This window comes from Chamaea fasciata, unplaced genomic scaffold, assembly GCF_029207755.1.
Source record: "Chamaea fasciata isolate MVZ Bird 193981 ecotype frontalis unplaced genomic scaffold, bChaFas1.0.hap1 SCAF_559, whole genome shotgun sequence".
NCBI classification, from domain to species: Eukaryota; Metazoa; Chordata; class Aves; order Passeriformes; family Sylviidae; genus Chamaea; species Chamaea fasciata.
The window spans coordinates 34,410-56,331 of NW_027094644.1; the positions used below are offsets into that span (position 1 = coordinate 34,410).

At 63.4% G+C, this 21,922-nt stretch overlaps 1 gene segment (V, D, J or C); it reads left to right on the forward strand.

The window, feature by feature from the left end:
- Positions 1-3,755: 3,755 nt before the first annotated feature.
- On the forward strand, positions 3,756-21,317 carry LOC136305663 (Ig heavy chain V region 6.96-like; the record flags this gene model as incomplete). The annotated part of the segment is given in 3 exon segments: positions 3,756-3,774; positions 19,695-20,006; positions 21,217-21,317. Coding segments are annotated over 3 exon segments (348 nt in total), but the record flags the coding sequence as incomplete, so codon positions are not given.
- Positions 21,318-21,922: the final 605 nt, after the last annotated feature.

A 21,922-nucleotide genomic window follows, 5' to 3' on the forward strand; every position in this document is an offset into this window, starting at 1 on the left:
TCTGCTCTGCCGCGCCTCCGGCTTCGATTTCGGCAAATTCGCCATGTTCTGGACGCGCCAGAGCCCCGGGCAGGGCCTGCAGTGGGTCGCCTACATCAACACCGCTGGCAGCACCAGCTACGCGCCGTCGGCGCGGGGCCGGGCCGGGATCTCCAGGGACGACGGGCAGAGCTCGGTGACGCTGACCGTGACCGACCTCAAGGAAGAAGATTCTGGAATCTATTTCTGCGGGAAATCTGACAGTGCTGGTGGTTGGGGTGCTGCTAATGGTGTGGGCCCCGCCCCTACAGCCCTGTCCCCAGGTGTCCCCAGGTGTCCCCAGGTGTCCCCAGGTGTCCCCAGACCCTTCTCCCAAGCCCCGCCCCTTCCCCCGTTATTGTCCCCGAGTCCCAACCCAGATCTGGTTTTCCCCCAAATCCCAACTGTTGGCACCAAACCTCCGCTGGCGGCTCCGGGTCTCGCCCGAGCTCCCCAAACCTTTGTACGAACGACCCCAACATCGGACTCGTCCCCTGCGACCCCCGAGAAAACCCCACAGCGCTGCCCCCGCTCCGACTCCTCATCTTCTCCTCCCTCCTGGGCGTGGGGGGCAACACCAGGAATTAATTTTACACCTTAAACACCACAAAACCTCGTTCAGTCTGTTTCCCTGCCGGCCGCACGATGATCGCTGGAGCCACCGGGGCCGCAGGTGGGGTTTGGGGGAAGGGGCCGGGCTTTGGGGACAGGTGGGGACACCGAGATGTGGGCGGGGCCGGAACGGCCACCAGGAGCGGCACCAGGCCAAGCACCATCAGCGTAAGCGTTGGCATCAACGGATTTCCCGCAGAAATAGACGCCGGAATCCTGGTCCCGGAGGTCGGTCACGGTCAGCGTCACCGAGCTCTGCCCGTTGTCCCTGGAGATCGTCACCCGGCCCTTGAATGCTGCCGGGTATCGGGTGTTTCCACCACTGTCAATCCCTGCGACCAGTTCCAGCCCCTTCCCGGGGCTCTGTCGAACCCAGTTCATTCTGTAACAGCCGAAATCGAAGCCGGATCCGCGGCAGAGCAGAGTCAGGGACCCCCCGGGGGGCTGGAGGTTCCCCCGGACTCCAGGGTTCGATCTGGGGTCGGCAGTCAGGATTTTGGGTCACTGGTCAAGCTCTTCCCATCCCCATCTCCCCTTTTATTCCCTGCAGGGCTCCGGGCGGCCGTGACCCTGCTGGAGCGCGGGGGGGACCTGCAGCCCCCCGGGGGGTCCCTGACTCTGCTCTGCCGCGCCTCCGGCTTCGATTTCGGGAGTTACGGAATGTTCTGGATCCGCCAGAGCCCCGGGAAGGCGCTGGAATGGCTCGCGGGGATCAGCAGCAGTGGAGGCACCACCTACTACGCGCCGTCGGTGCGGGGCCGGTTCACGATCTCCAGGGACAACGGGCAGAGCTCGGTGACGCTGACCGCGACCGACCTCCGGGACCAGGATTCCGGCGTCTATTTCTGCGGCAAAGCTGCTGTTGCTGGTTGGGGTGCTGCTGGTGCTAATAATGGTGAAGGTGCTGGCCCCGCCCCCATCCCGGTGTCCCCAGGTGTCCCCAGGTGTCCCCAGGTGTCCCCAGGTGTCCCCAAAGCTCCGCCCCCGGCCCAGCTCTCGGCCCTTTGCCCCAGATCTGCGCCGGCTGCCCCAGGGCTGGACTGCTCGGGCTGCTTTGGCCCCAGACCCCGACCCTGGGCCCCACATCTCCGCTCCTGGCACCGAGTCGCCGCCACGCACCCAAATCGTCCCCGCGGGCCCCAAATCTCCGCCCTTGGCACAGAGTCTGGGCAGCATGGCAGAGGCCCGGAGCCTCCAGCTGAGGGTCGGGGCTGAACCAGTTCCGGGTTGGGACTCACGGAAAGGAACGGCAACTACGGGCGGGGTGTGTGGGCAGAGTCTGGGACACGGGGACAGCTGGGGACACGGCCACGGGGGCGGGGCCAGAACCACCAGAACCGGCGCCGGGGCCATGAGTATGAGCACAGGCAGCAGCATCACCTCGGCCATCATCATTTTTGGCGCAGAGATAGACGCCGGAATCCTGGTCCCGGAGGTCGGTCATGGTCAGCGTCACCGAGCTCTGCCCGTTGTCCCTGGAGATCGTGAACCGGCCCTGCACCGACGGCGCGTAGTAGGTGGTGCCATCACTGTTGATGTGTGAGACGTATTCCAGCGTCTTCCCGGGGCTCTGGCGGATCCACAGCATGGCGAATTTGCCGAAATCGAAGCCGGATCCGCGGCAGAGCAGAGTCAGGGACCCCCCGGGGGGCTGCAGGTCCCCCCCGCGCTCCAGGGTTTGATCTGGGGCCGGCAGTCGGGATTTTGGGTTGACATTTGATCTTTCCCCATCCCCATCTCCCCTTTTTGTTCCCGCAGGGCTCCGGGCGGCCGTGACCCTGCTGGAGCGCGGGGGGGACCTGCAGCCCCCCGGGGGGTCCCTGACTCTGCTCTGCCGCGCCTCCGGCTTCGATTTCGGACAATTTGGGATGGGCTGGTATCGACAGGGCCCCGGGAAGGGGCTGGAATACGTCGCGAGTATGAACACCGGTGGCAGCACCGGCTACGCGCCGTCGGTCAAGGGCCGGTTCACGATCTCCAGGGACAACGGGCAGAGCTCGGTGACGCTGACCGTGACCGACCTCCGGGACCAGGATTCCGGCGTCTATTTCTGCGGCAAAGCTGCTGTTGCTGGTTGGGGTGCTGATGGTGCTAATAATGGTGAAGGTGCTGGCCCCGCCCCCATCCCGGCGTCCCCAGGTGTCCCCAGGTGTCCCCAGGTGTCCCCGGGTGTCCCCAGGTGCCCCCAAAGCTCCGCCCCCGGCCCAGCTCTCGGCCCTTTGCCCCAGATCTGCGCCGGCTGCCCCAGGGCTGGACTGCTCGGGCTGCTTTGGCCCCAGACCCCGACCCGGGGCCCCACATCTCCGCTCCTGGCACCGAGTCGCCGCCACGCACCCAAATCGTCCCCGCGGGCTCCCAAAGCATTTGCTCCAAGTTTTGGGGAAGTTGGGTGAGAGCCAGAGCCACGGGCTGAGCTTTGGGGCCGGGAGCTGCGAATTTGGGACCGGGCTGCAGCCAATGGGGAGAGACCGGGGCCAGGGCGGAGCTTTGGGGGCAGGCTCTGGGGACACCTGGGGACACCTGGGGACACCTTGGGACACCTGGGGACACCTGGGGACACCTGGGGACACCTTGGGACACCTTGGGACACCTGGGGACACCTGGGGACACCTGGGGACACCTGGGGACAGCGGGATGGGGGCGGAGCAAAAATGAGAACCACCAGAACCAACAGCAGCTCCATGTACCGTCGGCAGCAGGCGAACAACAAGTGTCAACACGTTTGGCGCAGAAATAGACGCCGGAATCCTGGTCCCGGAGGTCGGTCATGGTCAGCGTCACCGAGCTCTGCCCGTTGTCCCGGGAGATCGTGAACCGGCCCTGCACCGACGGCGCGTAGTAGATGGTGCCGCCACCGCTGTTGTCGATGCTAGCAACGAATTCCAGCGCCTTTCCTGGTCTCTGGCGGATCCAGAACATTCCAAAACTCCCGAAATCGAAGCCGGATCCGCGGCAGAGCAGAGTCAGGGACCCCCCGGGGGGCTGCAGGTCCCCCCCGCGCTCCAGCAGGGTCATGGCCGCCCTTGGTATTAAAAGTTGAATTGAAAAACAATATTTATTATTTAGTATTTAATAACATATAAATAAATTAATCATTATCAATCAGGTATAAAATTAAACTCATTCTCCTGCTGGCCCCGCCAGGTGTGTCCCAACACCTCCAGAGCGCCACGCCCACCCCGGGACACACCCGGATCCGACCCCACATCCCCATCTCCCCTTTTTGTTCCCGCGGGGCTCTGGGCGGCCGTGACCCTGCTGGAGTCCGGGGGGGACCTGCAGCCCCCCGGGGGGTCCCTGACTCTGCTCTGCCGCGCCTCCGGCTTCGATTTCGGGAGCTTTGGAATGTTGTGGATGCGCCAGAGCCCCGGGAAGGCGCTGGAATTCGTCGCAGGTATTGACAACGATGAGGACACCTCGTACCTGGCATCGGTCGAAGGTCGTTTGACGATCTCCAGGGACGACGGGCAGAGCTCGGTGACGCTGACCGTGACCGACCTCCGGGACCAGGATTCCGGCGTCTATCTCTGCGCCAAATCTGCCGACAGTACTCGTGCTCTTTCTGGTGTTAGTTTGTCATGGCTTTGCCGAACTCACACCATTGGGTCCCCAGGTGTCCCCAAGGCCCGGAGCCTTCCCCAAATCTGACCCCTGACCCCAGTGCTGACCCCTGACCCCGTGTCCCGGCCCCGGGCCCAGCGCTGACCTTTGGGGCCGAGTTCAAAGAGCAGATTCGGGGCCGGAGCCGCCGAGGCTTTGGAGAAACGGTCACTGCGGGGGAAACGCTCAAAGCGAGAAGGGTTTTGAGCAGCTGAACAAGCCGGCCTGAAACCGAAAATCTGCGAACTCAGAATGTGCTGAAACTGAAACGGTTTGAGACCAGAAAAGACGCAGGAGGACGCGGGAAACAAAGGCGGAGCTTCCGGGTTTGGGTCGGATGAATCCCAGCACTGCAGGAAATAAATGCCTGACGGGATGGCCGAAGGTCTTCGGCCTAATTAGGGTGTTGTTAATTGTGTGTTGCCAAGAGAAAAACACGCAGACAGCCGAACGTTGTTTGGACCAGGTGTGCTGCAATCGGCCGGTGAGGACAATTGCCCGCGAGCTTTAGCGAAAGGTGATTGGCTGAAGAGCATTTAAGGCGCTTTGGAAGGGAGAAATTGGAACGCAAACTTTTCGGTCTCCGGACCCAAAACCTGCGTTGGCTCACGATTTCTGGGGCCCGCTGAGCTGCCGACTGTGCACAATCCGGTTTCCCTGAACAGAGATGGAGCTGGGACAAAACTGTTCCTGGAGCGCCGCTGGGAGTTTTTACGCCGGCCGGTTTGGAAACAGGTTTATTTTAAAGGGGATTTTGAACCCGCGGCTCCTCCCGGGTTCGGGGTGTCCCCGCGTCCCACCCGCGGGGTCGGGAACGGCGATTCGGCATCCCGAGGGAGGCAGCAGCTTCACCCTGAGCGCAGAGCTGGGCGTGACCTGAGCCACAGGGGCTGGGGACAGCTGGGGACAGCTGGGGACACGGCCGTGGGGCCGGAGGTAACAGCAGGCACAGCATAGGCAGCAGGACCCCAAACGGTGTTACCAAAAATAGATTTGGCGCAGAAATAGACGCCGGAATCCTGGTCCCGGAGGTCGGTCACGGTCAGCGTCACCGAGCTCTGCCCGTTGTCCCTGGAGATCGTCACCCCGGCCCTCCAACGATGGCGCGTAGCCGGTGTCGCCATCACTGTCAATGCCCGCGACGCACTCCAGCCCCTTCCCCAGTGCCTGCCGCATCCACATCATCCCAAATTGTCCGAAATCGAAGCCGGAGGCGCGGCAGAGCAGAGTCAGGGACCCCCCGGGGGGCTGCAGGTCCCCCCCGGACTCCAGCAGGGTCACGGCCGCCCGGAGCCCTGCGGGGAATAAAAAGGGGAGATGGGGATGGGGAAAGATCAAATGTCAACCCAAAGTCCTGACCAAATCAAACCCTTGGACTCAAAAATTGAATTGAAAAATGATACTTAATTATTAATTCTTATTATAATACATTTTTGATGCTGTTAATAAGTAATGATCAGCCAAAAATTTGAGCGCGACCCTGCCGGAGTCCGGGGGCGACCTCCAGCCCCCCGGGGGGTCCCTGACTCTGCTCTGCCGCGCCTCCGGCTTCGATTTCGGGAGCTTTGGAATGTTCTGGATCCGCCAGAGACCAGGACAGACTCTGGAATACATTGCGAGTATCAGCAGCGGTGGCAGCACCGGCTACGCGCCGTCGGTGCGGGGGCCGGTTCACGATCTCCAGGGACAACGGGCAGAGCTCGGTGACGCTGACCGTGACCGACCTCCGGGACCAGGATTCCGGCGTCTATTTCTGCGCCAAATGTATCACCAGTAGTTATGATGCTGCTGCTTATGGTGACGGTGCAGGCAGTGGCCCCGGCCCCATCCCGGTGTCCCCAGGTGTCCCCAGGTGTCCCCAGGTGTCCCCAGGTGTCCCAGAGCCCGCCCCCAAAGCTCCGCCCCCGGCCCAGCTCTCGGCCCTTTCCCCCCGCCCTGCTCTGGCTCAGCCCCAAATCTCCGCTCGGGGCCACACTCGGGGCCCTTGTTCCCCAAGATTTCCCTGGAGCTGTGGAGGTTCTGGAGCCAAGGCTGAGGTGAGGGGACGAGAATTCTCATTTTAGGCCAAAGCTCCTGATGTGAGGCCCGCGGGGCAGATTTGGTCCGTGGTTGTGATTTGTTCCTGGAGCGGAAATTTCGGTCAGAACTGGGCAGGTCTGGGGGCCGAGGGCTGGGATTGGAGGGACGAGGTTGGGCGCCGGGGGAGAACGGTGGCAGTGTGGGGCCCAGGGTTGGGATTTGGGGCCAAGGCGGCCCGAGGATGCGACAGAGGTCAGAAATTGGGTCGAGGGCCGGCGGGAAGGATCTGGGGCACGGGGACAGGGACAGCACCATAGCCTGGAGCAGCAGCGCCCCAACCAGCACCATAACCAGCTGCAGTTTTGGCGCAGAGATAGACGCCGGAATCCTGGTCCCGGAGGTCGGTCATGGTCAGCGTCACCGAGCTCTGCCCGTTGTCCCTGGAGATCCTGAACCGGCCCTGCACCGACGGCGTGTAGTAGGTGTAACCACCACTGCTGCTGATCCCCGCGAGCCATTCCAGCCCCTTCCCGGGGCTCTGGCGCACCCAGTACATCTCGTAACTGCCGAAACTGAAGCCGGAGGCGCGGCAGAGCAGAGTCAGGGACCCCCCGGGGCCTGCTCGGCACCCCCGGACTCCAGCAGGGTCACGGCCGCCCGGAGCCCTGCGGGAATAAAAAGGGGAGATGGGGATGAGGCGTCGGATGAGGGCGTGTCCCAGGGTGGGCGTGGCGCTCCGGGTGACACCTGGACACACCTGGCGGGGCCGGCAGGAGAATGAGTTTAATTTTTCACCTGATTGATAATGAATAATTTATTTATATATTATTAAATACAGAATAATAAACATTGTTTTTCAATTCAACTTTTAACTCCAAGGGCGGCCGTGACCCTGCTGGAGTCCGGGCGGGACCTGCAGCCCCCCGGGGGGTCCCTGACTCTGCTCTGCCGCGGCTCCGGCTTCGATTTCGGACAATCTGGGATGATGTGGATGCGGCAGAGCCCCGGGCAGGGGCTGGAGTTCGTCGCCAGGATCCACAGCGATGGCGGCTGGTCAGAATTGGCACCGTCGGTGCAGGGCCGAGTGACGATCTCCAGGGACAGCGGGCAGAGCTCGGTGACGCTGACCATGACCGACCTCCGGGACCGGGATTCCGGCGTCTATTTCTGCGCCAGGAGTCACAATGGTTACGGCTCTTACGCTGACGGTCTTGGCGCCGGCGCTGGTTTGGCCCCTGCGCCCGTGGCTTTGTCCCCAGCCGTGCCCGTGCCCCAGACCCCTCGCCCAAACCCCAACCCACGACCCCACAACTGTCCGTGGTCACGGCCGCCCGGAGCCCCGCGGGAACAAGGGGAGATGGGGATGGGAAGAGCTCGACCACTGACCCACAATCCTGACCAAATCAAACCCTTGGACTCAAAAATTAAAGTGAACAATAATAATTAATTATTGAATTTTATTGTACCAATTTTTAATGCTGTTCATTAGTTGTGATTAGTCTGTATTTTGACCGTGACCCTGCCGGAGTCCGGGGGGGACCTGCAGCCCCCCGGGGGGTCCCTGACTCTGCTCTGCCGCGGATCCGGCTTCGATTTCGGACAATTTGGGATGGGCTGGTATCAACAGAGCCCCGGGAAGGGGCTGGAACACGTCGCGAGTATCAACAGCGGTGGCAGCACCTACTACGCGCCGTCGGTGCGGGGCCGGTTCACGATCTCCAGGGACAACGGGCAGAGCTCGGTGACGCTGACCGTGACCGACCTCCGGGACCAGGATTCCGGCGTCTATTTCTGCGCCAAATGTATCACCAGTAGTTATGATGCTGCTGCTTATGGTGACGGTGCAGGCAGTGGCCCCGGCCCCATCCCGGTGTCCCCAGGTGTCCCCAGGTGTCCCCAGGTGTCCCCAGGTGTCCCAGAGCCCGCCCCCAAAGCTCCGCCCCCGGCCCAGCTCTCGGCCCTTTCCCCCCGCCCTGCTCTGGCTCAGCCCCAAATCTCCGCTCGGGGCCACACTCGGGGCCCTTGTTCCCCAAGATTTCCCTGGAGCTGTGGAGGTTCTGGAGCCAAGGCTGAGGTGAGGGGACGAGAATTCTCATTTTAGGCCAAAGCTCCTGATGTGAGGCCCGCGGGGCAGATTTGGTCCGTGGTTGTGATTTGTTCCTGGAGCGGAAATTTCGGTCAGAACTGGGCAGGTCTGGGGGCCGAGGGCTGGGATTGGAGGGACGAGGTTGGGCGCCGGGGGAGAACGGTGGCAGTGTGGGGCCCAGGGTTGGGATTTGGGGCCAAGGCGGCCCGAGGATGCGACAGAGGTCAGAAATTGGGTCGAGGGCCGGCGGGAAGGATCTGGGGCACGGGGACAGGGACAGCACCATAGCCTGGAGCAGCAGCGCCCCAACCAGCACCATAACCAGCTGCAGTTTTGGCGCAGAGATAGACGCCGGAATCCTGGTCCCGGAGGTCGGTCATGGTCAGCGTCACCGAGCTCTGCCCGTTGTCCCTGGAGATCCTGAACCGGCCCTGCACCGACGGCGTGTAGTAGGTGTAACCACCACTGCTGCTGATCCCCGCGAGCCATTCCAGCCCCTTCCCGGGGCTCTGGCGCACCCAGTACATCTCGTAACTGCCGAAACTGAAGCCGGAGGCGCGGCAGAGCAGAGTCAGGGACCCCCCGGGGCCTGCTCGGCACCCCCGGACTCCAGCAGGGTCACGGCCGCCCGGAGCCCTGCGGGAATAAAAAGGGGAGATGGGGATGAGGCGTCGGATGAGGGCGTGTCCCAGGGTGGGCGTGGCGCTCCGGGTGACACCTGGACACACCTGGCGGGGCCGGCAGGAGAATGAGTTTAATTTTTCACCTGATTGATAATGAATAATTTATTTATATATTATTAAATACAGAATAATAAACATTGTTTTTCAATTCAACTTTTAACTCCAAGGGCGGCCGTGACCCTGCTGGAGTCCGGGCGGGACCTGCAGCCCCCCGGGGGGTCCCTGACTCTGCTCTGCCGCGGCTCCGGCTTCGATTTCGGACAATCTGGGATGATGTGGATGCGGCAGAGCCCCGGGCAGGGGCTGGAGTTCGTCGCCAGGATCCACAGCGATGGCGGCTGGTCAGAATTGGCACCGTCGGTGCAGGGCCGAGTGACGATCTCCAGGGACAGCGGGCAGAGCTCGGTGACGCTGACCATGACCGACCTCCGGGACCGGGATTCCGGCGTCTATTTCTGCGCCAGGAGTCACAATGGTTACGGCTCTTACGCTGACGGTCTTGGCGCCGGCGCTGGTTTGGCCCCTGCGCCCGTGGCTTTGTCCCCAGCCGTGCCCGTGCCCCAGACCCCTCGCCCAAACCCCAACCCACGACCCCACAACTGTCCGTGGTCACGGCCGCCCGGAGCCCCGCGGGAACAAGGGGAGATGGGGATGGGAAGAGCTCGACCACTGACCCACAATCCTGACCAAATCAAACCCTTGGACTCAAAAATTAAAGTGAACAATAATAATTAATTATTGAATTTTATTGTACCAATTTTTAATGCTGTTCATTAGTTGTGATTAGTCTGTATTTTGACCGTGACCCTGCCGGAGTCCGGGGGGGACCTGCAGCCCCCCGGGGGGTCCCTGACTCTGCTCTGCCGCGGATCCGGCTTCGATTTCGGACAATTTGGGATGGGCTGGTATCAACAGAGCCCCGGGAAGGGGCTGGAACACGTCGCGAGTATCAACAGCGGTGGCAGCACCTACTACGCGCCGTCGGTGCGGGGCCGGTTCACGATCTCCAGGGACAACGGGCAGAGCTCGGTGACGCTGACCATGACCGACCTCCGGGACCAGGATTCCGGCGTCTATTTCTGCGCCAAAAAGGATGATGGGTGGGGTGCGTTTCCGGATGCTGGCCATGGTCCCAAGCCCCCATTGCTGGGATCCCTGCTGTCCCCAAAATCCCCAGATCCTTCCCCAAAATCCCAACCCTTGGCCCATAACTGGGCGCCCTCTTGCCCAGGGCTCCACCTTGGCCCCCCAGTCCCAACCAGTGCCCCCCAGACTTGGCCAGTTCTGCCCCGAATTTCCCCTCTAAGCACAGGCATGCAGCCATGGATCTGAGGATTGACCTCGCATCAGGAATTTTGGCGTAAAATTTAAATTCTTGACGCCTCACCTCACCTTTGCGCTCAAAATCTTCTCCCTTTCAGGGAAATTTTGGGGAACAAGGGCCTCGAGTGTGGCCCCGAGCGGAGATTTGGGGCTGAGCCAGAGCAGGGCGGGGGGGAAAGGGCCCAGAGCTGGGCCGGGGGCGGAGCTTTGGGGGCGGGCTCTGGGACACCTGGGGACACCGGGATGGGGGCGGGGCCACCATGGGCACTGTCAACATGAGTAGCACCAGGACCACCAGTATTAACAGATTTCCCGCAGAAATAGACGCCGGAATCCTGGTCCCGGAGGTCGGTCATGGTCAGCGTCACCGAGCTCTGCCCGTTGTCCCGGGAGATCGTGAACCGGCCCCGCACCGACGGCGCGTATCCAGTTGTGCCACCACTGCTGATATCTGCGAGCCATTCCAGCCCCTTCCCGGGGCCCTGTCGATACCAGCCCATCCCAAATTGTCGGAAATCGAAGCCGGAGGCGCGGCAGAGCAGAGTCAGGGACCCCCCGGGGGGCTGCAGGTCCCCCCCGCGCTCCAGCAGGGTCACGGCCACTTTGTGAGCTAATCATTACCAATTAACAACACAAAACCGTAAATATAATGAAATTTATTAATTTATCATTTTTCAATTTAATTTTTTGAGTCCAAGGGTTTGATTTGGTCAGGATTGTGGGTCAGTGGTTGATCTTTTCCCCATCCCCATCTCCTCTTTATTTTCACGCAGGGCTCCGGGCGGCCGTGACCCTGCTGGAGTCCGGGGGGTCACTCCGCCTCCTCTGCCGCGCCTCCGGGTTCGATTTCGGGAAATTTGGGATGGGCTGGATCCGCCAGAGCCCCGGGAAGGGGCTGGAATGGCTCGCAGATATCAGCAGTGGTGGCACAACTGGATACGCGCCGTCGGTGCGGGGCCGGTTCAGGATATCCAGGGACAACGGGCAGAGCTCGGTGACGCTGACCATGACCGACCTCCGGGACCAGGATTCCGGCGTCTATTTCTGCGCCAAGAGCCACAACGGTTACGGTGCTTATGCTGATCGTGTTCATGGGGCCGCTGCCGGTTCTGCTGGCTTTGGCCCCGCCCCCCATCCCTGTATCCCCACCTGTCCCCAAAGCCCCGCCCCTTCCCCCAAGCCCCTCCCCCTGACCCCACCCTTGACCCTCCGTCCCAACCTTGGCTCGGCTCAGTCACCGTTGGGGGAAATGGGGACAAAGGGTCAGGAGCAGCGTGACAGGCTGAGGTTTGGGACAAAAATCCCGGGTTTGGGCACAGGCAGAAAACTGAGACAGGGGTGGGGCCAACACCCCAAATAGCGACCCAGCCACCAGAACCAGCAGCAGTGTGAGAGTAACCATCAGAAGATTTGGCGCAGAGATAGACGCCGGAATCCTGGTCCCGGAGGTCGGTCACGGTCAGCGTCACCGAGCTCTGCCCGTCGTCCCTGGAGATCGTGACGCGACTCTTCAGGGACGGCGCGTAGCCGGTGTAACCACCATCGCTGCTGATCCCGGCGACCCATTCCAGCCCCTTCCCGGGGCTCTGGCGCATCCAGAACATCGAGAATTTCCCGAAGTCGAAGCCAGACCCGCGGCAGAGGAGGCGCAGGGACCCCCCCCCTGGGGGCTGGAGGTGCCCCCGCACTCTAGTCGGGTCACGGTCAAATTTTACACGAATCATTACTAATTCACCCCATAAAAAACCTATTATAATAAGAATTAATAATTAATTACTATTTTTCAGTTTAATTTTTGAGTCCGAGGGTTTGATTTGGTCAGGATCGTGGGTCAGTGGTTGATCTTTCCCCATCCCCATCTCCCCTTGTTCCCGCGGGGCTCCGGGCGGCCGTGACCGACCTCCGGGACCAGGATTCCGGCGTCTATTTCTGCGCCAAAGACACTGGTGGTCGTGGTGCTCATGCTGATGCTGCTCCTGTCCACGGTTTGGGTCCTGTCCCCATCTCTGTGTCCCCACCTGTCCCCAAGGCTCCGCCCCTTCCCCCAAACCCCACCCCCTGACCCCGCCCTTGTCCCTCCGTCCCCCCCTTGGCCTGGCTCGGTCCCCGTTCTCCCAAACCACGACTGCCGACCCCAAATCTCCCCTTTGTCCTTCCCAGCTTTGCCCTGAGGGCCGAGACCTCCGGGCCCCCAGGGAGTTTTGGGGCAGAACCGGGTGGGGATTGGGGGTCAAGGGTCACCTTTGGCGCACATGGGGACACATGGTCAGGGGCTGAGGTTTGGGACAAAAATCGGGGGTTTGGGGACAGGTGGAAAGCCCGCGGTGAGGGAGGAGCAGAGCGGGGCTCTTGAGGCCGACACGGCCGTGGTCAATATAACCACCGGCAGCATCGCATCCGACACAGGAAGCCTTGGCGCAGAAATAGGAGCCGGAGTCCTCGGCCTTGAGGTTGTCCATGGTCAGCGTCACCGAGCTCTGCCCGTCGTCCCGGGCGATGGTGGCACGGCCCTTGAACGACGGCGGGTACCAGGTTTCGCCACCGCTCTTGATACCGGCGACCCATTCCAGCGCCTTCCCGGGGCTCTGCCGGTACCAGCCCATGGCAAACTGTCCGAAACTGAAGCCGGAGGCGCGGCAGAGGAGGCGCAGGGAGCCCCCGGGGGGCTGGAGGTCCCCCCCGCACTCCAGCAGGGTCACGGTCAATTTGTGAGCTAATCAGTACTAATTATAATAAAAGATAATAATTAATTTTTTTTTTTTCAATTTAATGGTTTACTCCAAGGGTTTGATTTACTCATGGCTTTGGGTCACTGGTCGAGCTCTTCCCATCCCCATCTCCCCTTGTTCCCGCAGGGCTCCGGGCGGCCGTGACCCTGCTGGAATCCGGGGGGACCTGCAGCCCCCCGGGGGGTCCCTGACTCTGCTCTGCCGCGCCTCCGGCTTCGATTTCGGGAAATTTGGGATGGGCTGGCAACGACAGAGACCTGGGAAGGGGCTGGAATACGTGGCGAGTATCACCGAGAACGGCGGCGTCACCGACTACGCGCTGTCGGTGCAGGGCCGGGTGACAATCTCCAGGGACAACGGGCAGAGCTCGGTGACGCTGACCGTGACCGACCCCCGGGACCAGGATTCCGGCGTCTATTTCTGCACCAAGAGCCACAACGGTTACGGTGCCCTTGGTGATCGTGTGCACGGTGCCGCGGTTGGTTCCGGTGGTTTTCGGCCACACCGCTCATGGCCGTGTCCCGGCTGTTGCCAAAGCTCCGCCCATTGACCCCGGTCGTGCTCCGGGCCCCGGGTCGGGGTCTGGGGCCAAAGCAGCCCGAGCAGTCCAGCCCTGCAGCAGCCGGCGCAGATCTGGGGCAAAGGGCCGAGAGCTGGGCCGGGGGCGGAGCTTTGGGGGCGGGCTCTGGGACACCTGGGGACACCTGGGGACACCCGGGGACACCTGGGGACACCTGGGGACACCTGGGGACAGCGGGAAGGGGGCGGGGCAGCCACTGGCACCGTCACCATAAGCAGCATCAGCACTACCAGTACCAGTAGATTTGGCGCAGAAATAGACGCCGGAATCCTGGTCCCGGAGGTCGGTCACGGTCAGCGTCACCGAGCTCTGCCCGTTGTCCCTGGAGATCGTGAACCGGCCCTTGACCGACGGCGCGTAGTAGATGGTGCCACCGCTGTTGATCCCTGCGACGTATTCCAGCCCCTTCCCGGGGCTCTGGCGGACCCACATCATCCCTTTACTCCCGAAATCGAAGCCGGATCCGCGGCAGAGCAGAGTCAGGGACCCCCCGGGGGGCTGCAGGTCCCCCCCGGACTCCGGCAGGGTCACGGCCGCCCGGAGCCCTGCGGGAACAAAAAGGGGAGATGGGGATGGGAACAGATCAACCAGTGACCCAAAATCCTGACTGCCGGCCCCAGATCAAACCCTGGAGTCCGGGGGGGACCTGCAGCCCCCCGGGGGGTCCCTGACTCTGCTCTGCCGCGGATCCGGCTTCGATTTTGGGAGTTACGGAATGTTCTGGATCCGCCAGAGCCCCGGGAAGGGGCTGGAATACGTTGCAGGGATCACCAGCAGTGGTAGGAGCACCAGATACGCGCCGTCGGTGCGGGGCCGGGTCAGGATCTCCAGGGACAACGGGCAGAGCTCGGTGACGCTGACCGTGACCGACCTCCGGGACCAGGATTCCGGCGTCTATTTCTGCGGCAAAGACGCTGGTGGTCGTGGTGCTCATGCTGATGCTGCTCCTGTCCACGGTTTGGGTCCTGTCCCCATCTCTGTGTCCCCACCTGTCCCCAAGGCCCCGCCCCTTCCCCCAAACCCCACCCCCTGACCCCGCCCTTGTCCTTCCGTCCCCCCCTTGGCCCGGCTCGGTCCCCGTTCTCCCCCGCCGGCCCCAAACCACGACTGCCGACCCCAAGTCTCCCCTTTGTCCTTCCCAGCTTTGCCCTGAGGGCCGAGACCCCCGGGCCCCGGGGGAGTTTTGGGGGGACACTGGGGCCTGGGGCCGGCCCGGGGCATTGGGGCCGGGGGCGCCTGCTCTGGGCCAGCAGCGGAGATTTGGGGAGAGTCGGGCGAGTTTCAGGCCGGGGCTGATGTCAGAGGGCCCAGGGTCAGCTCGGGAGCACAAAGGGCCCCAGCTGGGGCAGGACTTGAGAATTTGGGGCCGGGCTGCAGCCAATGGGAAGAGCCTGGGGCAGGGTCTGGGCTTCTGGGGAGGGGTCTGGGCTGTGGGGACAGCTGGGGACATGGCGATGGGGGACGGGCCAAAACCAGCAACACCCCAACCGTTACCAGAAGATTTCCCGCAGAAATAGACGCCGGAATCCTGGTCCCGGAGGTCGGTCATGGTCAGCGTCACCGAGCTCTGCCCGTTGCCAATCGTGAACCGGCCCTGCACCGACGGCGCGTAGAAGGTGTTGCCACTTTTGCGGCTGATCCCTGCCACAAACTCCAGCCCCTGCCCATGGCGCTGGCGCATCCAGCCCATCCCGAATTTCATGACATCAAACCCGGATCCGCGGCAGAGCAGAGTCAGGGACCCCCCGGGGGGCTGCAGGTCCCCCCCGCGCTCCAGGGTTTGATTTGGGGCCGGCAGTCAGGACTTTGGGTCACTGGTCGAGCTCTTCCCATCCCCATCTCCCCTTTTTGTTCCCGCAGGGCTCCGGGCGGCCGTGACCCTGCTGGAGCGCGGGGGGGACCTGCAGCCCCCCGGGGGGTCCCTGACTCTGCTCTGCCGCGCCTCCGGCTTCGATTTTGGGAGTTATGCCATGGAATGGATTCGACAGGGGCCCGGGAAGGGGCTGGAATGGGTCGCAGGGATCAGCAAAACCGGTACTTACACCTTCTACACTCCATCTGTCAAGGGCCGGGCGACGATCTCCCGGGACAACGGGCAGAGCTCGGTGACGCTGACCGTGACCGACCTCCGGGACCAGGATTCCGGCGTCTATTTCTGCGCCAAATCTGGTTATAGTTATACTGATTATTTTGCTAGCATGGCAGATGCTCATCGTTTTGCTCCACCCCCAGGGCCGTGTCCCCAGGTGTCCCCAGGTGTCCCCAGAGCCCTCCCCTGGCCCCGCCCCTCTGTCCCCACCCTGGGCCGGGCTCAGGCCGGGCCCAGCCCTGCTCAATCTCTCCGTGGCTGCCCTGGGCCGGGGGATGGAGCCCCCCACGGGGATTTCCCACTCAGCCCCAGCTGGGGAGGATTCGCTGTCACCACCAAACCTGGGGCCCCACCACCATCTGCTCCTGTGCCCGGGAACTCCCCCAGCTGCCTCAGCCCCAATTGTCAGCTCTGCGCCGCCCTTGGGGCCCTTGTCGCCCAGAATTTCCGTGACAGGGTGAAGATTTTGGGCCCAAGGTTGAGGGGAAGGGGCAAGAATTTAAATTTTCGGCCCAAAGTCACGATGTTACACTGACAGGGCAGATTTGTGGCCATGGCTGTGACTCAGTGCCGAGAGGGGAAATTTGGGCCGGGACTGGACGAGTCTGGGGGGAAGGGGCTGGGATTGGAGGGACGAGGTTGAGCCCAGGGCGAGGACGGTCCTGCTCCGGGCCCCGGGTCGGGGTCTGGGGCCAAAGCAGCCCGAGCAGTCCAGCCCTGGGGCAGCCGGCGCAGATCTGGGGCAAAGGGCCGAGAGCTGGGCCGGGGGCGGAGCTTTGGGGGCGGGCTCTGGGACACCTGGGGACACCTGGGGACACCCGGGGACACCTGGGGACACCTGGGGACAGCGGGAAGGGGGCGGGGCGGCCACTGGCACCGTCACCATAAGCAGCATCAGCACTACCAGTACCAGTAGATTTGGCGCAGAAATAGACGCCGGAATCCTGGTCCCGGAGGTCGGTCATGGTCAGCGTCACCGAGCTCTGCCCGTTGTCCCTGGAGATCGTGAACCGGCCCTTGACCGACGGCGCGTAGTAGGTGCTGCCACCGCTGCTGCTGATACTGGCGACCCATTCCAGCCCCTTCCCGGGGCTCTGGCGAACCCACTCCATGTCGTAACTCCCGAAACTGAACCCGGAGGCGCGGCAGAGCAGAGTCAGGGACCCCCCGGGGGGCTGCAGGTCCCCCCGGACTCCAGCAGGGTCACGGCCGCCCGGAGCCCTGCGGGAATAAAAAGGGGAGATGGGGATGGGGAAAGATCAAATGTCAACCCAAAATCCTGACTGCCGGCCCCAGATCAAACCCTGGAGCGCGGGTGGACCTGCAGCCCCCCGGGGCGTCCCTGACTCTGCTCTGCCGCGGATCCGGCTTCGATTTCGGGAGCTTTGGAATGTTGTGGATGCGCCAGAGCCCCGGGAAGGCGCTGGAATTCGTCGCAGGTATTGACAACGATGAGGACACCTCGTACCTGGCATCGGTCAAAGGTCGTTTGACGATCTCCAGGGACAACGGGCAGAGCTCGGTGACGCTGACCGTGACCGACCTCCGGGACCAGGATTCTGGAATCTATTTCTGCGCCAAAGCTGCTGGTACTGGTGATGCTGGTGCTGCTGCATCTTTCTGTTCAGTTTTTAACTCCCGAGTTTTAATTTGGGGCCAAAACTTAGGATTTTTTTTTCTGTGGTTGAGCTTTGCCCACCCGTCCCTTGGGAGGGAGGAGAAGCCGAAGACACGGAGCGGGGGCAGCGCTGTGGGGTTTTCTCGGGGATCGCAGGGGACGAGTCCAATGTTGGGGTCGGGGCAGGAGATAACCCGAGCAGAGCGAGATCAGATTTCCACCGCCTCGGAACGGGAGGATTCCGCAACTCCTCCGTTTATCAGTCGGATAAAAGGCGTGTTGAATCACCCATACCAAAAGGGTTCCAGCGAATCCGAGTCAAGGATTTACAAGTCAGAACCGAACATTTTGAGCTGAATTAATGACCGATCGAAAAGCATTTGAGAGTGACAGAGGACAAGGTAATGGGTATTGGGATTCTCAGTTAAATGAACGGAATTTTAATTCGTGCGTGAATAGCTGGGCCTCCCCTGGCTGCTGATCCTCTCCCCAGCAGGGAGCAGCTCTGGGGTCTCCTCTCTCCCCAGGGCACAGCCCCCGGTGTGCAGCGCTGGCAGCGGCGGGAAGGGCGGAGGAAGGTGAGCGACAAGGACGGGGGCGGGAAATGGCAAACGGCAAACGTCGGCGGGAAGAAGAGGAACCCAAAGGGCCGCGGCCGGGGCAGGAGCGGAGCTTTGGGGCCGGGAGCTGCGAATTTGGGACCGGGCTGCAGCCAATGGGGAGAGACCGGGGCCAGGGCTGAGCTTTGGGGGCAGGCTCTGGGGACACCTGGGGACACCTGGGGACACCTGGGGACAGTGGGATGGGGGCGGGGACAGAACCGTAACCAAGAACAGCAGCCCAACCAAAATCATTACTCGCAGTTTTGGCGCAGAAATAGACGCCGGAATCCCGGTCCCGGAGGTCGGTCACGGTCAGCGTCACCGAGCTCTGCCCGTTGTCCCTGGAGATCGTGAACCGGCCGTCCACGGATGGCGCGTATTTGGCACTGCCGCCACCGGTCATCCCTGCGACCCATTCCAGCCCCTTCCCGGGGCTCTGGCGCATCCACTGCATTGAGTAACTCCCGAAATTGAAGCCGGAGGCGCGGCAGAGCAGAGTCAGGGACCCCCCGGGGGGCTGCAGGTCCCCCCCGGACTCCAGCAGGGTCACGGCCGCCCGGAGCCCCGCGGGAACAAAAAAGGGGAGATGGGGATGGGGAAAGATCAAATGTCAACCCAAAATCCCGACTGCCGGCCCCAAATCAAACCCGGGAGCGCGGGGGGGACCTGCAGCCCCCCGGGGGGTCCCTGACTCTGCTCTGCCGCGCCTCCGGCTTCGATTTTGGGAGTTACGCCATGCAGTGGATGCGCCAGAGCCCCGGGAAGGGGCTGGAATACGTCGCAGGGATCACCAGCAGTGGTAGGAGCACCAGATACGCGCCGTCGGTGCGGGGCCGGTTCACCATCTCCAGGGACAACGGGCAGAGCTCGGTGACGCTGACCGCGACCGACCTCCGGGACCAGGATTCCGGCGTCTATTTCTGCACCAAATACGTCAGTGCTGGTGCTGGTGGTGCTAATGTTGCTTATGGTTTTGGCCCCGCCCCCCTGGCTGTGCCCCCACCTGTCCCCACCTGTCCCCTGACCCTTCCCCCAGGCCTTTCCCTTCCAGGCGTCCCAGGTTGGGCTGGAAGCGGCACCGAGGGCTGGGGGCAAGGTGGGGTCGAAGGCGGGTTTAATCAAACGTTGACCCCACACACCCAGGTTCAAATCCACAGCGCTCCCACAATCCCCCACCTCCCCACCCGCCCGTTCCCCGCCCGCTCTCCCTTCGGATCCTAACGAGCAGCCGCGCCTCCCGCCGGCCGGGACGGACCCGGGGCCTCGGGACGAAGGCCGGCGTCTTCCTCAGGTGGATCTTCGCTCCCGGCCGGGCTCAGCGCAGGCCCGGCTGGTCCCGGGTGGCTTTGCTCTGGCCGAGGGTCAGGAGTGCGGTTGAGGCCGTCCAAGCCAAAACGTTCTGCTCCCTGGGCTTCCCCCCAACAGCCGAGCCGTGCCGTGCTGAATTCCCACTGGCCGCGTCTTCCCTGCGCGTCCCCTACCGAGCGCCGGAGCTCCTCCGCGCGCCGCTGCCGGCTCTGTCTGCGCCACTGCCTGGGCCGTCCTCCTCCTTGTGCAAAATCGTGACGCAAACTCTGGGAGGGATTGTTCGTCGTCGAGAGTTCGGTTGGAAACGAAACCCATTCTCCTGCCGGCCCCGCCAGGTGGGTCCAGGTGTCACCCGGAGCGCCACGCCCACCCCGGGACACGCCCACATCCGGCGCCTCATCCCCATCTCCCCTTTTTATTCCCGCAGGGCTCCGGGCGGCCGTGACCCTGCTGGAGTCCGGGGGCGACCTCCAGCCCCCCGGGGGGTCCCTGACTCTGCTCTGCCGCGCCTCCGGCTTCGATTTCGGGAGTAACTCCATGTTCTGGATCCGCCAGAGCCCCGGGAAGGCGCTGGAATGGCTCGCGGGGATCAGCAGCAGTGGTCGTTACACCGACTACGCGCCGTCGGTGCAGGGCCGGGCGACGATCTCCAGGGACAACGGGCAGAGCTCGGTGACGCTGACCATGACCAACCTCCGGGACCAGGATTCCGGCGTCTATTTCTGCGCCAAAAGTTCTGGTGCTGCTGCTTATTATGTTGCTGGTTTTTGGGTCCCTGGTGGTGTCCCCGCCCCCAGGGCCGTGTCCCCAGGTGTCCCCAGGTGTCCCCAGAGCTCACCCCTGGCCCCGCCCCTCTGTCCCCACCCTGGGCCGGGCTCAGGCCGGGCCCGGGGCCGGTGGTTGTTGCGTGGCCGTTGTTGGTTACGGTGCCAATGTTGCCGCGGCCCCCGGCGCCGTCGCTGGGTCCCCAAAGGTCCCAGAATCCCCAAATGCCTCCCCCACACCCCAACCCCCAAATCTCGCCCGTTTCCCCCCGGATTTCCGCTCCCCCCGGCTCTGACCCTCGGCCTGAACATCCCCCGGGGGCCGCCCCAAATCTCCAGCCCCGGCACCAAACCTCGGCCCCGGGCGCCAAATCCGGAGGGTTGGGCCCAAAAATCGGCGCCGAGGGTCGGGACGCGGGGCCGAGGGTGGAGGTCGGGGGTCAGCGGCGCGGATTTGGGGCGGGAGCGGTTCAGAGCTGGGGACGGGGGCGGGGTCAGGGCTGGGGGCTCGGGGGAAGGATTCGGGGACATTCGGGGGCCGGGGGGGGACGAGGAGCAGCGGAGCCCCACCCTCCGCTGCCGTCAAAGTTCCTGGCGCAGAAATAGGAGCCGGAATCCTCGTCCGTGAGGTTGCCGATGGTCAGCGTCGCCGAGCTCTGCCCGTTGTCCCTGGCCACGGCGACGCGGCCCCGCAGGGACGGCGCGTGCCACCGGGCGCCGCCGTCGTCGTGGATCCCCGCCACCCACTGCAGGCCCTGCCCGGGGCTCTGGCGCACCCAGAACATCCCGAATTTGCCGAAATCGAAGCCGGAGCCGCGGCAGAGCAGAGTCAGGGACCCCCCCGGGGCCTGCTCGGCACCCCCGGACTCCAGCAGGGTCACGGCCGCCCGGAGCCCTGCGGGAAGGAAAAGGGGAGATGGGGATGAGGCGTCGGATGCGGGCGTGTCCCGGGGTGGGCGTGGCGCTCCGGGTGACACCTGGACACACCTGGCGGGGCCGGCAGGGCCGGGAGGGCGAGGGGCGGGAGGGAGCTGGAGGCCGTGGGCGGGATGTGCTGGGATGTGCCGGGGCCGGGGTCCCGGGGGGTTTGAGGGGTCCATAACGGGCCGTTGGTTGGGCTGTGAACGGAGCCGGGTGAGGCTGAGGTGCGCAATTAATTAAAGAGTGGACCGTGGTTAATTGCAGGGTTCGAGGCACTTTGAGACACCGGAAACCGCGGGTGGAGATTTGAGACTGAGCAGGAAAAGGTTGGGGACGAAAGCCTTGAAATTTTGGGGCCGGGGGAGGAGCCGTGACCCTGCTGGAGTCGGGGGGACCTGCAGCCCGCCGGGGGTCCCTGACTCTGCTCTGCCGTGGATCCGGCTTCGATTTCGGGAGTTCTACCCTGTATTGGATCCGCCAGAGCCGCGGGAAGGCGCTGGAATGGCTCGCGGGGATCAGGAGCAGTGGTGGCACCACCAGCTACGCGCCGTCGGTCAAGGGCCGGTTCACGATCTCCAGGGACAACGGGCAGAGCTCGGTGACGCTGACCATGACCGACCTCCGGGACCAGGATTCCGGTGTCTATTTCTGCGCCAAATCTTCCTCCGCCAGCAGTGGTTGGGAAGCCGTGGCCTATGCTGCTCTTAGTTCTGGCCGTAGCCGTGTCCCCAGCTGTCCCCAGCACTCGGTGTCACCTCCAGCCCAGCCTGGGGCACCGCCGGGGGACGGTGTGGGGACAGCTGGGGACACGGCCGCGGGCGTGCGGCCAAAACGATCAGCGGCGTAGGCACCACCAGGAAAAGCATTTCTGGCGCAGAAATAGACGCCGGAATCCTGGTCCCGGAGGTCGGTCACGGTCAGCGTCACCGAGCTCTGCCCGTTGTCCCTGGAGATCGTCGCCCGGCCCTTG